This window comes from Ochotona curzoniae, unplaced genomic scaffold (genome assembly GCF_017591425.1).
Source record: "Ochotona curzoniae isolate NIBS_2020 unplaced genomic scaffold, NIBS_Ocur_1.0 scaffold_2217, whole genome shotgun sequence".
NCBI classification, from domain to species: Eukaryota; Metazoa; Chordata; class Mammalia; order Lagomorpha; family Ochotonidae; genus Ochotona; species Ochotona curzoniae.
The window spans coordinates 826,071-846,850 of NW_024467090.1; the positions used below are offsets into that span (position 1 = coordinate 826,071).

At 48.3% G+C, this 20,780-nt stretch overlaps 1 protein-coding gene across 4 annotated transcripts in view; it reads left to right on the plus strand.

The window, feature by feature from the left end:
- CLASP1 (cytoplasmic linker associated protein 1) overlaps positions 1–20,780 on the plus strand; it is a 249,987-nt gene that overhangs the window by 174,040 nt on the left and 55,167 nt on the right. For 2 of the 4 annotated variants that reach the window (XM_041000186.1, XM_041000187.1), the window contains exons 17-22: positions 196–363; positions 876–925; positions 1,653–1,823; positions 3,384–3,431; positions 10,664–10,771; positions 15,344–15,511. In XM_041000186.1, the coding sequence (XP_040856120.1) occupies positions 196–363; positions 876–925; positions 1,653–1,823; positions 3,384–3,431; positions 10,664–10,771; positions 15,344–15,511 (713 nt within the window). Of the gene's footprint in view, positions 1–195; positions 364–875; positions 926–1,652; positions 1,824–3,383; positions 3,432–3,753; positions 3,778–10,663; positions 10,772–13,461; positions 13,489–15,343; positions 15,512–20,780 lie in introns of all 4 variants that reach the window. The other 2 variants (XM_041000184.1, XM_041000188.1) reach the window with 2 other exon arrangements.

The window sequence follows — 20,780 nt, forward strand, 5'->3', positions numbered from 1 at the left end:
ATGATGTTACAGGGATGCTTGGTGTGTTCTCGAATGGCAGCTGAGGCGCTGGCTTGCTTAGCCCTGCTCCAGGAGCTGGGAGGGCTGAGTGTGTGCCAGCCCCTGCTCTGCTCCCTTGCGTCCTTGCACTGCGCTGGGGCTCAGCCAACCACCTGAGCACGAACCTAGCCGGGGGGTGGTCTGTGTTTTCTCTAGATGCTACTGGGGCTTCCACAGTCACTTCAGCAGAGAAGCCGAGCACTTGTACCACAGCCTGGAGTCCTCCTACCAGAAAGCTCTGCAGTCTCATCTGAAGAATTCCGACAGCATCGTGTCACTGCCTCATTCTGACCGGTCCTCGTCCAGTTCCCAAGAGAGCCTCAAGTAAGGACTGCCTCTGCCAGCAGCTGGCGTCCTGCGCTGTGTGCCTGTCAGTGTCCCTCGGTTAGGGTGGACGTGGGTGCTGGGTCAGGGGCCAAGGGGCCTGAGTGCTTTCCAGTTCACTTGTTACAGTAGTCCTGCAATGCAATTACATGAACTGTAGTGTAGAAGTTGTCTACACTGATGCCTCAGACTGCCCTCCTGGAGGGTCTGAGTGTTGACCTGGAGACGGCCTGGAAAGGAAAGGCATTTCAAACCTAGGACCTGGCATAGCATCTTCATTCTGTATTCCTAATCCTAGCCCTCTTTCAGGTTAGTATTTTGCTCTTTGCTGCTTGAAATCAAAATCCAAAATCAAACAAATACTAGAGCTTTGTCAGTGACTCAGGATTTGAGACTATAGTCTGAACAGTTCTGCACTAATTCTTCCTAATCATTTCCATGGTGCTTCGTGGTGGTGTTGATGTGGGTAGAGTACACATTTGTTAGCTGATGTATTTGTGCCTTATTTGTAGCCGGCCACTGTCTGCCAAAAGAAGTCCAACAGGAAGCACCACATCGAGAGGTGAGCCTTGTGGCCTGCAGGCGACATCATGCAAGGTCGTTGTCAGCCCTTCCCTGGTATGAGCAGAGCGCCTCTGCTGCGGGGCCTGCTGTGCTGATGTGGGCCTGGGCCTTTCCTTCCCGCTGCCTCTGGCCCCCCTGGCAGTGCTAGCAGCGCTGCTCCTGCTCCAGTCTCATGACAAGAGAAGGAGAGAGACAGCTGGCGGTGTGTGTGCAGTGGCGAGGGGAGAGGGGCGTGGTCCCTTGGTGGGGAGAGAGAGACAGCTGGCAGTGTGTGTGCAGTGGCGAGGGGAGAGGGGCGTGGTCCCTTGGTGGGAAGAGAGAGACAGCTGGCGGTCTGTGTGCAGTGGCGAGGGGAGAGGGACATGGTCCCTTGGTGGGGAGAGAGAGACAGCTGGCGGTGTGTGTGCAGTGGAGGAGGGAGAGGGGGAGTCCTTTAAGGGGCAGGTTTGGAGTTAAAGTCCTGAGAAAACTGGCTAGACAGAGAGCAGTTTGCCATTGTGTGACTATTTCTGGCCTTGATAGTCTCAGGTGATGAGAAAACAGATGGGTTCCGTTGAAGGCACCTTTAGTTTCCTTCACTGTTGACCGAACTCTGTCTGCGGTGACTAGGAGGAGCTGTTGGTCGGCTCTGTGCGGTCTTGGTTCACACTCATTGTGTTTCCAGGAAAAGGCAAATAGTGCTGATTGTGTCTGGTCCTCACACATGTCCTTCTTCACCCCCAAAGCTTCCACAGTTAGCACCAAGTCTGTGTCGACCACGGGTTCCCTGCAGCGGTCACGAAGTGACATCGATGTGAATGCTGCAGCCAGTGCCAAATCCAAGGTTTCCTCGTCTTCAGGTGCCACTCCATTCAGCTCAGCAGCGGCTTTGCCTCCAGGCTCCTATGCCTCACTAGGTAACCAGCCCTTTCCTGCTGCCCCCATGTGCTAACCCAGCACGTGTCCCAAAGCCGCCCCGGACCCCGTGCTCCCTACCCCCAGCTGACCCAGCATGTATCCTCAAGCCGCCCTGGACCCTGTTCTCCCTGCTGCGGGGCTGGTGTGCAGGGTGTGTCCCTTTGTGGAGTGTCCCCAACCTTTCAGAAAGGAGTGGGTGCTTGTATTTGTATGGGATAGCTCCGAGCACCACCCTCCCCAGGCCCGCCTCTGCCACTTCCTCCCTGGCAAGGCCAGCCCATGCCAGCCCTCTCACTTGCCAAAACAGGGGTCACCAGAGGTCTGCCTTGCAGACAGATGTCCCCTGGACATCACCAGGATGTGCAGAGTCAAACTGGGCCTCGGGGAGATGGGAAGACACCCTTCCCAGGGCCACCTGGGAGGGTGCACACCCTGGCACGCAGGAATGCCCCGAGCTCCTTTTTTCTTAAGTTATGTGAATTGTTTTTGATAAGTGACATAGCGGTGGGTCACTCATTCTTTCAGTAGACACTACTGACTTTGTGTAAGGCTGATCATTTCTTTTATTTTTCTGAGTTGAATCATTCAAAGTCAGAATATGGGGGTTAGCTGGATTGGGTACGTGTTGAATCTTAAAGCAGTGCCTAAAATGTAAACTTTGTGAAATGCTGAGATGGTGTTCCTTAGGTAGCTTACAAACTAGTTCCAAAGCCATTTTCCTAGCGAGTGTTCTGAAAGCCCTGGGTGCTGGAAGCGGCTTGAGGACACGCCTGTCCCCAGGGGCTGGGGCTGCTGTTCCGAGCTCTGGGCCCTTTGAGTCTTCTTCCCTGCTTGTCAGTCACCTGCACTGACGGCCCCTTCTTAGAAATGTGATGGGGACAAAGGAAGTGATGTCAGAGTCCCTTCTCAGCTGTCATCCGAGAAGGTGGTAAGAAGGCATGATTGTGGGAAGCACTTTATTAAGTTTTGAAAGATAACGTGTTCTGGAATAATTTGTTTAATTGTTTTTTTTTTCCTCCATGGAAAAAAATTTAGACATACATTTGGATGAGAAAGAATCCCAGTAGCTCTCTGTATTTACCCATTGTCTTGTCACGCAGGAGTGTCATGGTGTGACAGTGGGCAAGGGAGGAGTGCTTTCCTTCTGTGGGTCCTTAGTTCTGTCCGTTTCAGCTCAGGTGCTGCAGCGTCAGTGTCTGCAGCTAACACTGGGAAGCCAGCCTTCAGGACACCCAGTGGTGCTGGCTGTGCACGTGGACTTTCCACTGTGCTAGTCAAGCCCTAGCCCTTCCATCTGGTGAACAAAGGACCCTTCAGAGGTGCTCCTAGCTTTCTAGCCCAGTGCTGCTGCTTCAGAGAACAAGAGATGTGTTCAGTCGCTTGACCATGTCCCCAAATCCCTCTACGATCCTTGGCAGGTCCCAAAAGAAAACCAACTCTCCCTTGCCCCCCCCCCCAACCTCCTGCCACCCAGACCCACTGACGTATAACCTGATCCTCCTGAGAAATCCATACAAAGGAGGCGCATTGAAGCTGATGATCCTTTTCCGAACTTCTAGAGTCCAGACACGGGAGGGAAGCCATGGAGTACGTAGGCCTGGACACAGGTATTTCTCAACAGCTTCTGCTCCTGGACCTGTAGTGGGCTTCTCAGCGCTCCCTCCTCGCCGCCGCTGGAGGGCGCTGTAGAGTAGGCTGCACCCCCACTGTCCCTCCTGGAGGAGCCAGCAGCACCGGCTGCCCTGGATGCCCTTTAGAGGCCGGCCCGTCTGCTCGTCCTGTGCCAGGCTAACTCGCCACGAGGCACACTGACTCGCTTCACTCTCGCTTTGCTTTTTGAGTAGCTAATAACATTCTGCTTGTTTAGTTTTTTGACTGTTACTAACTGTTCCCTGTTATCCCTCCCCTTGTTTTTTAATTTGCTTAAAGATGGTACTGCCACTAAAGCGGAGGGTAAGCAGTTTGTTTCTTGACCTAGGTGTGTCTCACTCTCCGACCCTCTGTGCTCACCGCGTGTTGCCCAGTGCCACGTGTCTGTAAAGGTCCCTGCATGCAGTGTTGCACGCCGCCTCCCTCCTTCATTCTGTCTCCACTGAGGTTGGCCGGCCTCTCCCTCGGCTCTCCTCCCCTTTCTTGTCCAATCTTTGTTCTCGTGAGTTTTGACCTTGATGTGTGCTGTGTGTGATTTCAGTGCTGGGCCCACTCTGGAGAGGAGCACAGACGTGTAGCAGCCCCGTGGCTTCAGCCCTGTTCTTTCCCTTTGTGCTGTGTCGGCCTCAAGATCTACTCTTCCTATTTTCAAAACGAATCCCAGTGCCAGTTATTCAGATATTAAGGGCTGGTGAAAGATTTCTACCAGGAAACTTAAAGAAATTTTTAAAAATATTTTTCTTTTCCCTCAAGGTACTACAGATTTATGCAGGATCACCATCATTTGCATCAGTGACACATGCCCATTCATTTTCACTCGGTCATCATTCATGGTCAGGTGCCGTGTTTATGCTGCACACTGAAGGTGGAGCATGGTGAAAGAGAAATTGTGCATAGAAACCTGCTGTGTTGTTTTTATGACAGTGTCAAGAAACCCTTTCTGATTTTTGCATTTTTAAAAAATTCTAGTCATAGCCATCTTAGTTTGTTCAGATTTTTGATGAGGACAGGCAAAATAAGCATTTACATAGAAAAGAATGGACATGTAGAGGAGCTTCTCTGTTAAGATAGTAGCACAGGCCCTGCCTCTCTCAGGACTGTGGTGTGGCTAGGTTGTGGAAGGGCGGGACTTGCAGGGTGATGGGCAGGGCAGGTGTGGAAGGGCGGGGCTTGCAGGGTGATGGGCAGGGCAGGTGTGGAAGGGCGGGGATTGCAGGGTGACACGCAGGGCAGGTGTGGAAGGGCGGGGCTTGCAGGGTGACACGCAGGGCAGGTGTGGAAGGGCGGGGCTTGCAGGGTGACACGCAGGTGTGGAAGGGCGGGGCTTGCAGGGTGACACGTACAGGGCAGGTGTGGAAGGGCGGGGCTTGCAAGGTGACACACAGGGCTAGGGTGTGGAAGGGCGGGGCTTGCAGGGTGACACACAGGGCAGGTGTGGAAGGGTGGGGATTGCAGGGTGACACGCAGGGCAGGTGTGGAAGGGCGGGGCTTGCAGGGTGATGGGCAGGGCAGGTGTGGAAGGGCGGGGCTTGCAGGGTGACACACAGGGCAGGTGTGGAAGGGCGGGGTTTGCAGGGTGAAGGGCAGGTGTGGAAGGGCGGGGTTTGCAGGGTGACATAAATATTGAAGTTCTCAAATTTTGGTGTATGAAAAATGCCACTTACCACTACAGGTTGGTTTGATTGTGAGGCAATGAGATGGAGACACATATGTAGATGTTTGTGACTTTTATATCCGTAAATTAGAAATTTGCTTTCAACAAATTGGAGCTTTTGAGGACAAAACCCCAAGTGACAAGAAACGACCCAGTGCTTTTGTAGTTGCTTTAGGCAACGCCCCAAACGGACATCACATCTTCAAAGTTAACCTGTGCAGACTTGGCCTCCCTGCTGAGAAAGGACCTTGAGCAAACCCAACTGAAGAAACTTGGAGATGCAGATATTGTTGATGCCACGAAAGAGGCTTTGCTCTTCTGTTTCCGGTTTTCCTTGGGTCTGCGGCTCCACAAGCTGCATTCGTTTGTTTATACACCTCTTGTCCCTGCCCCAGAATGTTTTTGCCTATTGTATTATTCTCTTATTTTTATGTCTTTTCCTTGTGTTGGCTTTATTCTTTGTTTAAATTTTTTTCAAGACTTATTTATGTATTTTAAAGTCATAGTTTATAGAGAGAAGGTAAGAGAAGAAAGAGGGAGAGATCTATCCCATCCATTGGTTCACTGCCCAAATAGCCGCAAGAGCTGGGTAGGGCCAGGCTTCAGCCAGGAACCAGAGATTGTTCTGGATCTTTCATGTGGGTGCAGGGGCCCAAGTGTTTGGGCCATCCTCCACTGCATTTCCTGATGCGTTAGCAGGGAGCTGGGTGAGAAGTGGAACAGCTGGGGCCCAGTTGGCGCCCTTATGGGCTTCATAAACCATGCCACCAGCCCCTTTCTTTCCTCTGTCACCTAGTAGGCCATAACACAGGGCTCAGTTACTCAGAGTGCAATTTCTTTTTCCTGAGGACTGCAGAGCCTTTGTGCGTCTGTACAATAGAGCCAGGCACTTGAAGTAACACTGCCAACTCGGTAGCATGGAGACAAAATACAGACTGCCTTGACCAGCCGGGTCAGCACAGCAAAGGCCCTTGAAGCTGAATACCTTTATTCTCCAAAACTTAAGGAAAATTAAACACCAGCAAGAGGATTGAAACCAGGGTGACCGTGTTGAAATGATTTTTGGGACAGGAAGGAAAGATTTCCAAGTTAGCAGCGCCAGGCCAGCATCATCCTTGGGAAGGTGCACAGTGCCAGCGGTGATGCAGACGGAGGGTCTGTACCTCCCCTGTGCTCGCTCCAGGTGTGGTCTCAGTTCCCATTTCCCATGGTGTGCCTGGTGATCCCCACGTTGATAGCATCAAGGAATCTGGCTGTGTTGCTCTACACATGCCTGGCAGCACTCATTGAACTTCTCCGAGATTCTGCAAGATTAAAGTTAGCCAAGTACAAGCTCGTAATTAATTCATACTGTGATTTGAAATGCATATGTTCACTCCAGGTAGTTCCATTTTATCTCTTGTAACATGAGTTTGGTCTTTCTTAACAGTCTGCCATTCATTTTCCAGAATTTCTTTTTCTTTAAATGTTGAGATAATAAAGTGATCCCTGTTCCTGGAATTTCATGAGAACTACATCCAGAGAGGGAAAGAAGGAAGCCAACAGGGTTGGCATTTTGGGGCTCCTCTTCTGCCCCAGCTCCTTGCTAGTGCCCTGGGAAGGCAGTGGACGTTGGCTGGAGCTCCTGGCCCTTGGCCTTAGCCCAGCCCAGCCCTGGCAGTTGTGGCCATTTGGGGAGTGAAACAGTAGATGGAATATCTGTGTCTCTGTCACTCTTCCTTTCAGGGAAATGGTCTTAGAGAATGAATCCTGAAAAACTCAAGGACCTACTACAGAATATTTTTATAAATCTATATTTAAAATGTTTAAAAGAACTAAGTGTTAACCTGGTGTGGCATGTGCAGTCCACAACAACTGAGAGTGCCAGTTGGGGTTGGAAGAAATGATTGTGGCAGCTCCGATTCCCGAATGGGCAGAGCAAATGTGAGACCTTTGGACAGAGGGGGATGGAAGGAAGGGGAGAGAGAAAACAAGGCAAGATGGCGGGCCGGGCCTAGCCATGTGGGACAGCCTGGCTGGGGCTTTCCCAGGTGGGTGAGGTGTACACAGAGGCTGGGCGCTCAGCAGTCACCCTGCAGCCTGTTTGCCACAGAAACTGAGAGACCTTTGAGGAGAAAGGGGAATTAGGAGGAGGGGGGGCTCTCGGGTCTGACCTGGAGAGCTGGCCAGGTCAGAGGCCATCCCTCACTTCCCAGGTTTCAGCACCAAAATGTTAGATTTAGGGGCAATTGAGGGAGAGAAAGAAGGAATGTGATGGACTGCTCCCTGGCAGGATACGGCCCAGCGCCACTAACACATGGCAGTGTAACTGTGCGAGGGAAATGGTTGCCCAGGGTATACAGCACTGGCTTTTGTACATCTTAGGTGTAGGAAATGAGAGAAGGATTGCGCATGCCTGTGATGTGGAGCATGGTTACGCATCATGGCAGGTGTTGACCTGCCCAGACTCGGATTTCCAAACATTCTGGAATCACTTCTCCACCTAACATAACAAAAATATAATAAATTATTATTTAACATTACTTGTGTAGAAGGTATAATGGCAGAGAGAGGAACACACAGCGGAAGGAAGATGCAATACCGCGTCTTTTATGTTCTCCAGTTTAAAGCCAATCCAGCACCTAGCTAATGCACTGAGGAAAGCTTCAGAAAATGGCCTAGGTCTTTGGGTCACTGCACCCACATTGGAGACCCAGCTGGAGTTCCAGGCTTATGGCTTTAGCCTGGCTCGGCTGTGACAATTTGGTGAATGAAGCCGTAAGTGGAAGAGTATCTTTCTCACCCAAGTTCTGCCTCTCAAATAAATAGGTCTTTGTAAAATAAAATTAAAATTTGCAGGGCTGGTGCCATGGATCAGTTGCCTCATCCTATGCCTGCAAGCGCCAGCATCCCATATGGCTGCTCCTGGCTGCTCTACTTCCCATCCAGCTCCCTGCTTGTGGCCTGGGAAAGCAGAGGAAAATGAGCCAAAACCTTGGGACTTATACCCATATAGGAGACCTGGAGGAAGCTCCTGGCTTCAGATCCGATCAGCTCTTACTGTTGCAGCCATCTGAGGAATGTATCAGAAGTTAGAAGATCTTTCTCTCCTCTCTAGAAATCTGTCTTTCCAATAATAAATCTTAAAAAAAAAAAAAAGGAAAGAAAAAATTTACTTGTGCAAATTTCAGGAAAACCCCATATTTCTACTTCCAAAAGAAACAATGAATTCAGGAAGTGAAAAACTATTCCCTCAATCATGAGTCAGTCGTTAAAATGTTACCTCTCCAATCTTACTAAAAAGAAGTCAATTAAAATAGAAAAATACTCAGAAAATCGCTACACTGGTCAGATAGTTATGCACATGAGTTGTGTTAAGCAGTTGCTAATTCCACTCCAAGAATTGGCAAGAAGGAAGTAGCTGCCTTGCTGATGTGTGTGGCTGGCACAGCCTCAGTGCCAGAACACACTGTGAATGTGCTGTGTCCTCAGGGCAGTGTGGCTGCCACATCCACACAGCTGCAGTCCCAGCTTCCCATTCGAAAAACTGACTAATGCGGTTCACATTCAGGAGAAAACTCTAATCTCAAAAGTGCAAAGCATCAACAATTCAACATTTATGACAAAAGGTTCTTAGCAGTAATTGTCCTCACCTCTCAGCTGTATGGGGGTGTTTTGGTTATATATAATGCATTTATGAAAATGCAAGGGCTTGCTGAACAGTGAGTTGAAAATTGTGTTACTAAGTGTTGCAGACAGATAGAGAATACAAGGAGTTAACAAAGACTTTTTACTTTTAAGTTGAATGAATGTAGATATTCCTTTAAAAATCTTTAACCTAAGTATTTTTATAGTAAATTTAAACTAAGAAATTCATTCTTTCTTTAAAAGATGTACTTATTTGAAAGAGTCACAGAGAGATCTGCCACACACTGGTTCACCCCCTAAATGACCACACTGGAAAAGGATGGGCCCGTCGGTCTAAAGCCTGGAGCCCAGAACTCCACCTGGGACTCCCACATGGGTAGCAGAGGCCCAGGTATGTAGAGCAGCTGGTATTTGAACTGACGTTCAGATGGGATGCCAGCACTGGAGGTGGTAGTTTAACCAGCCCCCACTTTTTTTTTTTTTGAGATTTATTTTTTATTTGAAAAGCAGATTTATGGAGAGAAGGAGGGACGAAAAAAAGTAAGGTCTACCATTCACTGGTTGACTCCTGAAATGGTTGTAACGACTGAATCAGAGCCATGTGAAGCCAGAAGCCTGGGGCTCCCACATGAGTGCAGAGACCCAGGGACTTAGGCTGTCCTCTGCTGCTTTTTCCAGGCAGCTGATCCAGGAGCTGGATCAGAAGTAGAATAGCCAGGACACCAGCTGGCACCCATAGGGGACGCTGGGGCTGCAGGCAGCGGCTTAGTCTACTTACTACACCCTGGCACCAAACCCACAGCCCAAAACTGTGAATGTTGCCCTTGCCTGGCTGACCGCTTTGATTGTCTCAGTAACTTCCTTATGAAAGGCCAAGATCTGCGCTCACAGGCCAGGCGGCCAGCAGGTCTCTGCAGCAGGCGTGTACCCTGGGCCTGTGAGTCGGTCCCTGTGTCTCTGCGGGAGAGTTGCTTTGTGTAATGTCCTGGGGGTCCTCAGTCTTCCCTTAGTTGTTCAAAGTTGCGCGCTGTATTTTCTTTGTTTTTAAATGTCATGCCTGCTTTTGTTGCTCCTTAGCTCACTCTTGAACCATTTCCAAACCTTGGGATTCATTTTCTGCATTACTTCTCTGCAGGCTTTGTCAGATGCTTGGGTGGAAGGGATTTTTAACCATTGTAGTGGAAGTTCAGAACGTTTGTGTCTTCCCTGGGTGATTGCTGTTCTGAGCTGCTGTGGGCGAGTTGTGCTGGGCTCTTCTGCAGCCACAGAAACCCTTATTCAGAAATGGTTGCTTTCGGCTGATGAGCAGTGGTTTTTCTGCGGGGTTGAAGTCATTTTTATTCTCATGGTTTCATGATTTTACAGCTGGGACTGACAGATCGCTTCTGGCATGGTGAGCTCTCTTCTTAACTGCCTGCAGCCCTGCACTGTCGTCAGGGCACCATCCTCTTGGTATTGGATTCTCTGGAGCTGTCTTGTTGACCCACAGGCTCTGGAGTAGCAAGCAGTTGGTACATCTCAAAGCTCTTGTCCTCCTTTGGTTGATTGCTGAGCTTAAAAGCGAAGTTTTGTGTGTGTTGCTTTTTCCTGCCTTCTTTTTCTGTAGCATTTTTTCTCAGGATGACAGCTAATGCTTTCTTTCTCTGTGTTTGGTTTTTTGTTTGTTTTCGAGTGATGTACTAGTAGACAGTTCGAAAGGAAAGCTAATCTGGGGCAAGTGAAACTATCGCTGAAAGGCTTTCACTTTGTACCTTGGCTTGCTGAAGTCCCTGGACCCCGTGCACCTGCAGGGCCCAGGCCGCCCATGGGGGAAGCCCTGGTCCACACCTAGTCCCGGGGCGGCACGTCTCCCTAGAGGGTGCTCGGCTGGAAGCGTTACGGAAACACTATTCTTGCTGTGTCCTCCAGGTCGGATCCGCACGAGACGGCAGAGCTCTGGCAGTGCCTCCAACGTCGCCTCCACGCCCTCTGACAGTCGGGGCCGCAGCCGCGCCAAAGTGGTTTCCCAGTCCCAGCGTAAGAAGCACATTTTATATCTTGCTTACCTTAACTGTTACTCAGCAGACTGTTGTACAGTTGAATGTTTTACCACGTTTACATTGACTTTAGGAAAAAGCCACCCATTTTGTGCAGCTCTCAGCTCTTTGTAAGCTTACAACACGGAACATTCAGGCAACCTGTGCCTGACTCCTTCGCAGATGGTTTAAATTTTGTCACTAAATGCCAAGTGTTAAGGTGCCGTCTCTGCCCAGCTGCTGAGGCAGGTGGAACGCCTATGCCATCACCCCTGTCCATGTTGCTAAGGAAACAGGAATCCCCTGACGTAAATGCCAAGCGGTGTCTGGGCAGGAGGCCTACTTCTGAGCTGTCTACAGTGGTAGCTGAGTGAACCTGGCGATGGCGTCCCTCTGTAACCCTATGTTGTAGCACTGGCGGCCTGCGCCTCTTCGTGCTGTTCTGCACCCTTGCTCCCCTGACTGCTGCTTCTGTGTCTGTGCTCGCTCAGGATGCTGCCGGCCACTGCGCCTCTGAGCGCATGTTGTGGAGCAGAACCGGACAGGCTGGGTGCTGCAGGGGAAGGCTGCCCGTGCCCACATGTGGCACGAAGCTGTCAGGAGTGCCTGCTTGACGGCCCGAGAGCCAGCAGGGATGCGCAGGGAGAGTGCATCCAGTCAGCAGCCAGGCGCCCTGGTGTCTCCCAGGGTTCAAAATGCATTCCCAGCCCTTCTCAGTTGAGATGTTTCTCCATGCCCCTTAACAACTCATACCCACCTTAGCAAAGTCCCATGCTTCCTGCAGAGTGGGGAGTCAGACAGTTCCCAGTCTCTGGGAAACCTGTGGAAACTTCGGAGGTGTCAGTGGTCCTGTGCAGAGTGATACTCGTGGGTGTGGGCTTCACTGTCCACTCACTGGATTCAGTGCAGTGCTGGGTGACTGGTCTGCCCACAAGCAGTGGTAATGAAAGAAAGGAGCCTACGGGGGGATGCACAGTGGGACGTTGGAAGCAAATTTTGTAGCTGTGTTGCTTCAGTCCGGTAGATTCCTGTCCTAGCCAAGACTGAGTGCCTTGGCTTTTCTTCCTTGTTTATCTCTGTCCACACAAGAACATTCAAGAAAAAGGTGGGGGGTGGGTTTACTTGGTGAGGTAGACAATAAGAACGCCCTTCTACTGGAGATCTCAGCTGGAGTTTCAAGCAGATCCAGCGTGTAGGCTTAGCCTAGAAGCTTATGTCCTGGGAACAACACCCCACTCTGGCTATTCCATTTCACAGCAGTGATCTCTGGAGACAGAGAAGGGTAAAATGCCCCCTACAGAACCTCATATATGTAGGCAAACATTACTGACATTACTGCTGAGGAATTCCCGATTGACAGCGAGCCAGTCTGAGGATCTAGCTCAGCATGATAAAGTGAGCAGAAGAGGGTGCGTCTAAGCCCTCAGCTGTGCAGCCAGAGGCTGGAACTTCGTTCGTGTGAAAGAGTGAAGAGAGGGTGAGGAGCTCTTCCATCATGGCTCCCCAGATGGCTGCAGAATTTGGGCCCGACCAGTCAGGAGCCAGGAACTCCATGTAGATGCCTCACCTAGGCAGCAGGAACCCAAACAGCAAGTGCGGTTTTCATTCCTCTCTACTGTAAGACCTCAAAGCTTCGCTTTGAAAACTTGCTTTACTTGCCAAATTATACTCCAAGGAGCGGCAACACATCAAACACCAGCAAATTGATAGACCTACCCCTATGCTTTTGTAATTAAATAAATTTTAAAAATGACGTAAGAGGTGAATATAAGCATATATGTGTATATTACAGATGTAGATTTACTCAGACTAAGCAGATTTTTTAAGTATTGGACTTAGAAATTGTGTTAATGTGCATTTTATGCATATTTAAGGAGTGAGGGGAGTCAGGAAATTCAGAGGAAACAAGTTAGCAAGAGTTCATCAGTGGTCATTGATGGTGACAGTGAGAGCATCGCCTACCCAGGCCTGCTGAAAGCCAGCGAGCAGGCCATGTGTGGAAGGGCAGGGCTCATCTCCCGTGTCGGCATCTCCTAAGGCTGGCACTGTGCGTGGCATGTTGGTGCATTCGTGCTCCCCACAGATGCTGAGCTGATGCTAAGACAGTGTGAGAGCGAGGTAGACAGAGCACAGGGAGAGGGCAGGGCTCGTCTCCCATGTCGGCATCTCCTAAGGCTGGCACTGTGTGTGGCATGTTGGTGCATTCGTGCTCCCCACAGATGCTGAGCTGATGCTAAGACAGTGTGAGAGCGAGGTAGACAGAGCACAGGGAGAGGGCAGGGCTCGTCTCCCGTGTCGGCATCTCCTAAGGCTGGCACTGTGCGTGGCATCTTGGTGCATTCGTGCTCCCCACAGATGCTGAGCTGATGCTAAGACAGTGTGAGAGCGAGGTAGACAGAGCACAGGGAGAGGGCAGGGCTCGTCTCCCATGTCGGCATCTCCTAAGGCTGGCACTGTGCGTGGCATGTTGGTGCATTCGTGCTCCCCACAGATGCTGAGCTGATGCTAAGAGTGTGAGAGCGAGGTAGACAGAGCACAGGGAGAGGGCGCCAGGGGCAGGTTGCGCGGACGTAGCTACCTTGCTAATGTGTTTGTGAACAAAGCTTTGTGTTGCATGCTGACCTTCTGTATTGTGTTATTTGTCTTTTAATCCACTTTTTGCCTGTCCTTCGGTCTGCTCTCCTAATCCAGGATCCAGATCTGCTAATCCTGCTGGTGGTAAGCCCTTCTTTTGTTTGTTCTGCCTTCTCCCTTGCTTCATGTTCCCTGGCAACTATTACTTTCTCTCTTTATTATGAGTTTAGTTAACCTTCCTGTAGTGTTTTTAATCAAATTCTAAAGTTTGAAATGGACTTATTTTTTCCCTTTTTAGGTAGCATAGTAATTTGTATGCTTGAATTATGAGCAAAATTAATATATTGTGAGACAAATTCTTCATGGTATAGTTCATTGCTTATTTTTACAATGATTTTCACCTCAAATTAGAGTTAAATCATGTTAAGATACTCATTTTTGTAGTGGTTGCCCAAGTGATCCGTTTAAATGATGCCTGTCTTACCATATACATAATACATGTATTTTTAAATTACTTACATTTAATATATGACTATAATTATAGCATCAATGTTATTTTAAAAATTTTTTTCTCCTCTGATCATTCGGTTCTGGTACCTGATAATATATACTTCATCTTTTATAATTTATTGCGTTTTCTACCTAGGGCATGGTCTGATTAACTGGCTGCCATTTGAGTGTATTGGTGCAATGCTTAAAATTTTGCTGTCTTCTTGGAGAATTTTGTTTCACAAGAAATGGTTGTATAGATGTCTAGATACCTGGCTATTAGCAGAATTTCCTCGCCTCATTATTTGCTTTTAATTTTTCACTTTCGTTGTTTTTCTGAGGCAAACTTATCCATGTAGTTTCTACTGTTACACATTGTTTTGAATTTGCTTTGAGGTTTACTAATATACATGTGGAAGGTGAAGTGAACATGTGTTGTTTTTCTTGGTAGGTACACGTTTGTATGTGGTTGTGTGTGTGCAGTCATGATCATGGGACGGGGGTACATGTTGAGAAAGGGTTGTTAGGCCATTTCCTTCACAGAAATGCCAGAGTGTGAATTCACATAGCTGCAGCGTTGTGTTACAGGTCCATGATTCAATCTGCACTCCGTCATTGACTTAAAGATTACATGTGCTGCATGACTCGCTGTATGTGCAGGTGTGTCTGTGTGTGTACATCTAGGCTTACACATGCGCACACATGCACAGTTTTGACTTCTTTGTCAGTTTTTGTGGGGTGTATTAGTTTCTCACTAGTTGTTCTTTCTGCAGGATCTGTTAGGACTTACTACTGTTTTCATTTCTCCCTGTATTTTTATCTTTTTTATTTGTCTTCAGAGTATGTTGTTTGGGGCATAAGAGTTCATAGTTATTATCTTTGTGGCCAATTATTCATTAATCAATATTAAATATACTTATTTAACCTTTTAAAATGCCCTAGTCTATTGTTATGTTTTGGGAATGCTGTTTGACACTGGTAAACTTTTTTAAATCAAGCTAAAATTTTTAGGCTTTTAATAGATGGATTTAGCTCAGCCACATTTATCATCATTATTGATACCATTGTGTCTGTTATTATTTTATTTGCCAAGCACCTAGTTATTTTTAATCCCCCTCTTCTTTCTCTTCCCTTTGTTAGATTAAGGACATTTTCTCAGGTCCATTTTCTATAAGTAATGCTGTCAACGTTTCTGTGAGGTGTTGATTTCTGCTTCTGCAGCAGCAGTCGCACTGGAGTGGTTTAGCGCAAACGGTCAGCGTTTAGTGGCTGCTGCTAGAGTTGTGCCGCAGCCGGGAAGATTGCTGTTGGTTCTCAGCCTACTGTTCATGTTACATTGTGCACCTACCTCTTAGGAGCGTGACACTACCAGCAGCTAGAAAGCTATTTTAAATAAAACTTTCTTAGGGCACGATCCAAGCTAGTGTGTTCAAAACGTGCTTTTTAAAACTTATTATAATTTATTCTGTGATTTCCATTATTCCTCATTTTTGTTTTGCTTCGTATTTAGCTGGCAGCCGATCGAGTTCCCCAGGCAAATTGTTGGGAAGCAGTTATGGTGGACTTGCTGGGGGTTCCTCGAGAGGCCCACCTGTGACATCATCTTCAGAGAAACGCAGCAAGATTCCCAGGAGTCAGGGATGCAGCCGGGAAACAAGTCCAAACCGCATCGGATTAGGTAAGGATTCCCCCAGACTTTGGAGCACTGTTCTCAGCTCGATCCCAGTTTTGGTGGTAACCTAATGTGCTTACCATAGGAAACAGAGGCCTGGCTTTGCACGGAGGGTGTTGCTTTGCCTGTGATAAAATAATCCCACTGTGCTTTACCCAACTAACAGCACGTTGAAGTTTCTTTTAGAAAGAGAAGTGTGAATGTGAGGGGTGATTTACATTCAAATCGATGGGAAGAAATTACATCACCATAGGCTTCCGTTTACCCCAGCGGTCATTTCTTCATAGCATTGGGGTTGTTGGAATTGGCAGGATTCTCCCCTCACAGTTAGAGGCCATGTTGCTTTTTATTTTCCATTTACTGATGAGCATTGAATAGCCTTTAACCTATGTGAATTTTCAACAAGAAATGTTGCTTTAGTTTGATTTTGACTTTCTCTAACCTAGTTGGTGAATGTACTGTCAGAGTATGTTTAATCGTTTTTTGACAGAGAAAGCTAGGAACTAATGAAAGTCCATGTAAAACGTTGATCCGTGTGTTGTAGCGTTTAGTGTCTGACAGTGTGTGGAGTCAGGATGAACTCAGTAGCTTGAAGACCTTTTACTGTGTGAGCAGTCAGAAGCCTTCTGTGATACAATCTCGATGTTAACATTTATATCTAACTCCTATGGTGAAAACCTGTCACTCTGAGGTCAGAATGTTCTATGCTTAAGTGCTGGCCTTCTTGGGAGGTCTGCTGTGACGCACCAGGCGCTGGGTTAGTCTCGGTAACTAGAAGCTGAAGGGTGCAGCTTGCCTGCGTGGCTAAAAGAGCTCAGGGTCTACTGAGTTGTAGAAGATGAGGCAGTGTGACAAGGACTGTGACAGGGTGCCATCCAGGGAGCTGCTCAGGAGGAGTACGTTAGGCCACTGGCCGCGTCGCTCCTCCCATATTTTCTCCTGGGAGGTGCTGTTCTGGTGAAGTTCAAGTCCAAAGCCAAGTAGAGGGGAGAGGAGTGGGCAGTGAGGTCAGTCGGGGGGCCGAGTCCAGGAGAGAGGAGTGGGCAGTGAGGTGGGGCGAGTCCAGGAGAGAGGAGTGGGCAGTGAGGGTGGGCGAGTCCAGGAGAGAGGAGTCCACAGTGAGGGTGGGCGAGTCCAGGAGAGAGGAGTCCACAGTGAGGGTGGGCGAGTCCAGGAGAGAGGAGTGGGCAGTGAGGTCGGGCGAGTCCAGGAGAGAGGAGTCCACAGTGAGGGTGGGCGAGTCCAGGAGAGAGGAGTGGGCAGTGAGGTGGGCCGAGTCCAGGAGAGAGGAGTGGGCAGTGAGGTGGGGCGAGTCCAGGAGAGAGGAGTGGGCAGTGAGGTGGGGCGAGTCCAGGAGAGAGGAGTGGGCAGTGAGGGTGGGCGAGTCCAGGAGAGAGGAGTCCACAGTGAGGGTGGGCGAGTCCAGGAGAGAGGAGTCCACAGTGAGGGTGGGCGAGTCCAGGAGAGAGGAGTGGGCAGTGAGGTCGGGCGAGTCCAGGAGAGAGGAGTGGGCAGTGAGGTCGGGCGAGTCCAGGAGAGAGGAGTGGGCAGTGAGGTCGGGCGAGTCCAGGAGAGAGGAGTGGGCAGTGAGGGTGGGCGAGTCCAGGAGAGAGGAGTCCACAGTGAGGGTGGGCGAGTCCAGGAGAGAGGAGTGGGCAGTGAGGTCGGGCGAGTCCAGGAGAGAGGAGTGGGCAGTGAGGTCGGGCGAGTCCAGGAGAGAGGAGTCCACAGTGAGGGTGGGCGAGTCCAGGAGAGAGGAGTGGGCAGTGAGGGTGGGCGAGTCCAGGAGAGAGGAGTGGGCAGTGAGGTCGGGCGAGTCCAGGAGAGAGGAGTGGGCAGTGAGGTCAGTCGGGGGGCCGAGTCCAGGAGAGGGGAGTCCACAGTGAGGTTGGGAGAGACGCATGTGTGAGCAGCAAACAGAAGTTTCTAAGAGACCGGTGGGACCGGCTCAGATAAGCTTTAGAGATCGGAGGCAGGAAGCTGCGAGTGGATAGTAAGTGAAGACAAAGGGTTTGGTGGTTTTGTTCATTCTGCCTGGAAGGGCTTTGTGGGGGCAGCACGGGCATGGGAGGCCTGCGAGCTGACCCATTTTCTGAATGTAAGCAGGGGCTAAAAGAGCACCTCTCCGCTGGTGCTGAAACGTGTCTCTGAGTCTGACTGGGTTTGGAAAGCACACTTGATTTTCAGTCTAGGTGCAAGCTCTCTACTATCATTTGTCTAGGTGACTGTTTCAAGTTTGTAAGATGTGTTTGAAACTCAGGTTATTTTTCAAAAATGTTTTCAATTTAGGGATTTGACTGTTGCATAAAGATGTCAGTTTTACCTTTCTTTTGAAGTTTGGGAATAAACTCCCTTTGAATTAATTAGGAAATTCAAGGTGTGTGTAACCAAAATGAAAATATTTCTAAGCTTTTAAAGCAGGTGTTGTGAAATATCAGTAAAAATGAAGCAGCCTGCTTCCTAACACAGAGCTCTTATTTGAAACATTTTGAAACAAGTGATTTCTTTGTGCTCAGTGAGGGGAGTTGGTTATGTAGGGAGCTTTGAGGCATGCATATAGCCATATATATAGTTGAAGAACAGTGGGTCCTTGACATGGTGGGAAATGCACATATATAAAAATGTATAAAATGTACAAGTGCGTGTGTACAAAAGTGTGAGGTGTTTGTGCATTCCTGAAGAGCTGCTAGGATCCGTCCCCATGGGAACAGGATGAGTAGCTAATTTCAGTCACACAGTGTTGTCTTCCGGTAAAGTATATGCCTGTGAATCTAAACAATTGCTTCATGTTAGGCAACATTAATGTAATATTTTAAAATGTCTCTAAGTATTTTTAAATTGGATGGAAGCAATTTTTCAGAATGTTTTATGTAATCGTAACCACTTTCTTGTGTTGTAGTGATAGCTGAAGAATTTTAGTTGTATTGGATTGAACTATTCTTTTTGGGTTGGACATAATATTCCATTACTGAATTTTCTTATTTATTATTGAAAAAATGACACCAAGGCTGTAATTCTTTGAATTTAAATGTTCATAAGCAATATAAAGTGTCAACCTGTTCATTAAAAAGGAAACAAAATCTATTGCTGCCTCTGGTAAGCTGTCCAGACAAGCGGGGAAATATCTTTGTGAATTGTTTATGTGTGTTTACGATGATGATACAGTCACACCCACAGTGAGCATGTAGAGCACATGTGTGTGTTAAGGATGATGATACAGTCACACCCACAGTGAGCATGTACAGCACATGTGTGTGTTAAGGATGATGATACAGTCACACCACAGTGAGCATGTAGAGCACGCGTGTGTGTTAAGGATGATGATACAGTCACACCACAGTGAGCATGTACACACATGTGGGTGTTAAGGATGATGATACAGTCACACCCACAGTGAGCATGTAGAGCACACGTGTGTGTTAAGGATGATGATACAGTCACACCACAGTGAGCATGTAGAGCACATGTGTGTGTTAAGGATGATGATACAGTCACACCCACAGTGAGCATGTACACACATGTGTGTGTTAAGGATGATGATACAGTCACACCCACAGTGAGCATGTAGAGCACACGTGTGTGTTAAGGATGATGATACAGTCACACCCACAGTGAGCATGTAGAGCACACGTGTGTATTAAGGATGATGATACAGTCACACCCACAGTGAGCATGTAGAGCACATGTGTGTGTTAAGGATGATGATACAGTCACACCACAGTGAGCATGTAGAGCACATGTGTGTGTTAAGGATGATGATACAGTCACACCCACAGTGAGCATGTAGAGCACATGTGTGTGTTAAGGATGATGATACAGTCACACCCACAGTGAGCATGTAGAGCACATGTGTGTGTTAAGGATGATGATACAGTCACACCACAGTGAGCATGTAGAGCACATGTGTGTGTTAAGGATGATGATACAGTCACACCACAGTGAGCGTGTACAGCACATGTGTGTGTTAAGGATGATGATACAGTCACACCCACAGTGAGCATGTAGAGCACATGTGTGTGTTAAGGATGATGATACAGTCACACCCACAGTGAGCATGTACACACATGTGTGTGTTAAGGATGATGATACAGTCACACCACAGTGAGCATGTAGAGCACACGTGTGTGTTAAGGATGATGATACAGTCACACCCACAGTGAGCATGTAGAGCACATGTGTGTGTTAAGGATGATGATACAGTCACACCCACAGTGAGCATGTAGAGCACATGTGTGTGTTAAGGATGATGATACAGTCACACCACAGTGAGCATGTACACACATGTGTGTGTTAAGGATGATGATACAGTCACACCCACAGTGAGCATGTAGAGCACATGTGTGTGTTAAGGATGATGATACAGTCACACCACAGTGAGCATGTAGAGCACACGTGTGTGTTAAGGATGATGATACAGTCACACCCACAGTGAGCATGTAGAGCACATGTGTGTGTTAAGGATGATGATACAGTCACACCACAGTGAGCATGTAGAGCACATGTGTGTGTTAAGGATGATGATACAGTCACACCCACAGTGAGCGTGTACAGCACATGTGTGTGTGTTAAGGATGATGATACAGTCACACCCACAGTGAGCATGTACACACATGTGTGTGTTAAGGATGATGATACAGTCACACCCACAGTGAGCGTGTACAGCACATGTGTGTGTTAAGGATGATGATACAGTCACACCCACAGTGAGCATGTAGAGCACATGTGTGTGTGTTAAGGATGATGATACAGTCACACCCACAGTGAGCATGTAGAGCACATGTGTGTGTTAAGGATGATGATACAGTCACACCCACAGTGAGCATGTAGAGCACATGTGTGTGTTAAGGATGATGATACAGTCACACCCACAGTGAGCGTGTACAGCACATGTGTGTGTTAAGGATGATGATACAGTCACACCCACAGTGAGCATGTAGAGCACATGTGTGTGTTAAGGATGATGATACAGTCACACCACAGTGAGCATGTACACACATGTGTGTGTTAAGGATGATGATACAGTCACACCACAGTGAGCATGTAGAGCACACGTGTGTGTTAAGGATGATGATACAGTCACACCCACAGTGAGCATGTAGAGCACATGTGTGTGTTAAGGATGATGATACAGTCACACCCACAGTGAGCATGTAGAGCACATGTGTGTGTTAAGGATGATGATACAGTCACACCCACAGTGAGCATGTAGAGCACATGTGTGTGTTAAGGATGATGATACAGTCACACCACAGTGAGCATGTAGAGCACATGTATT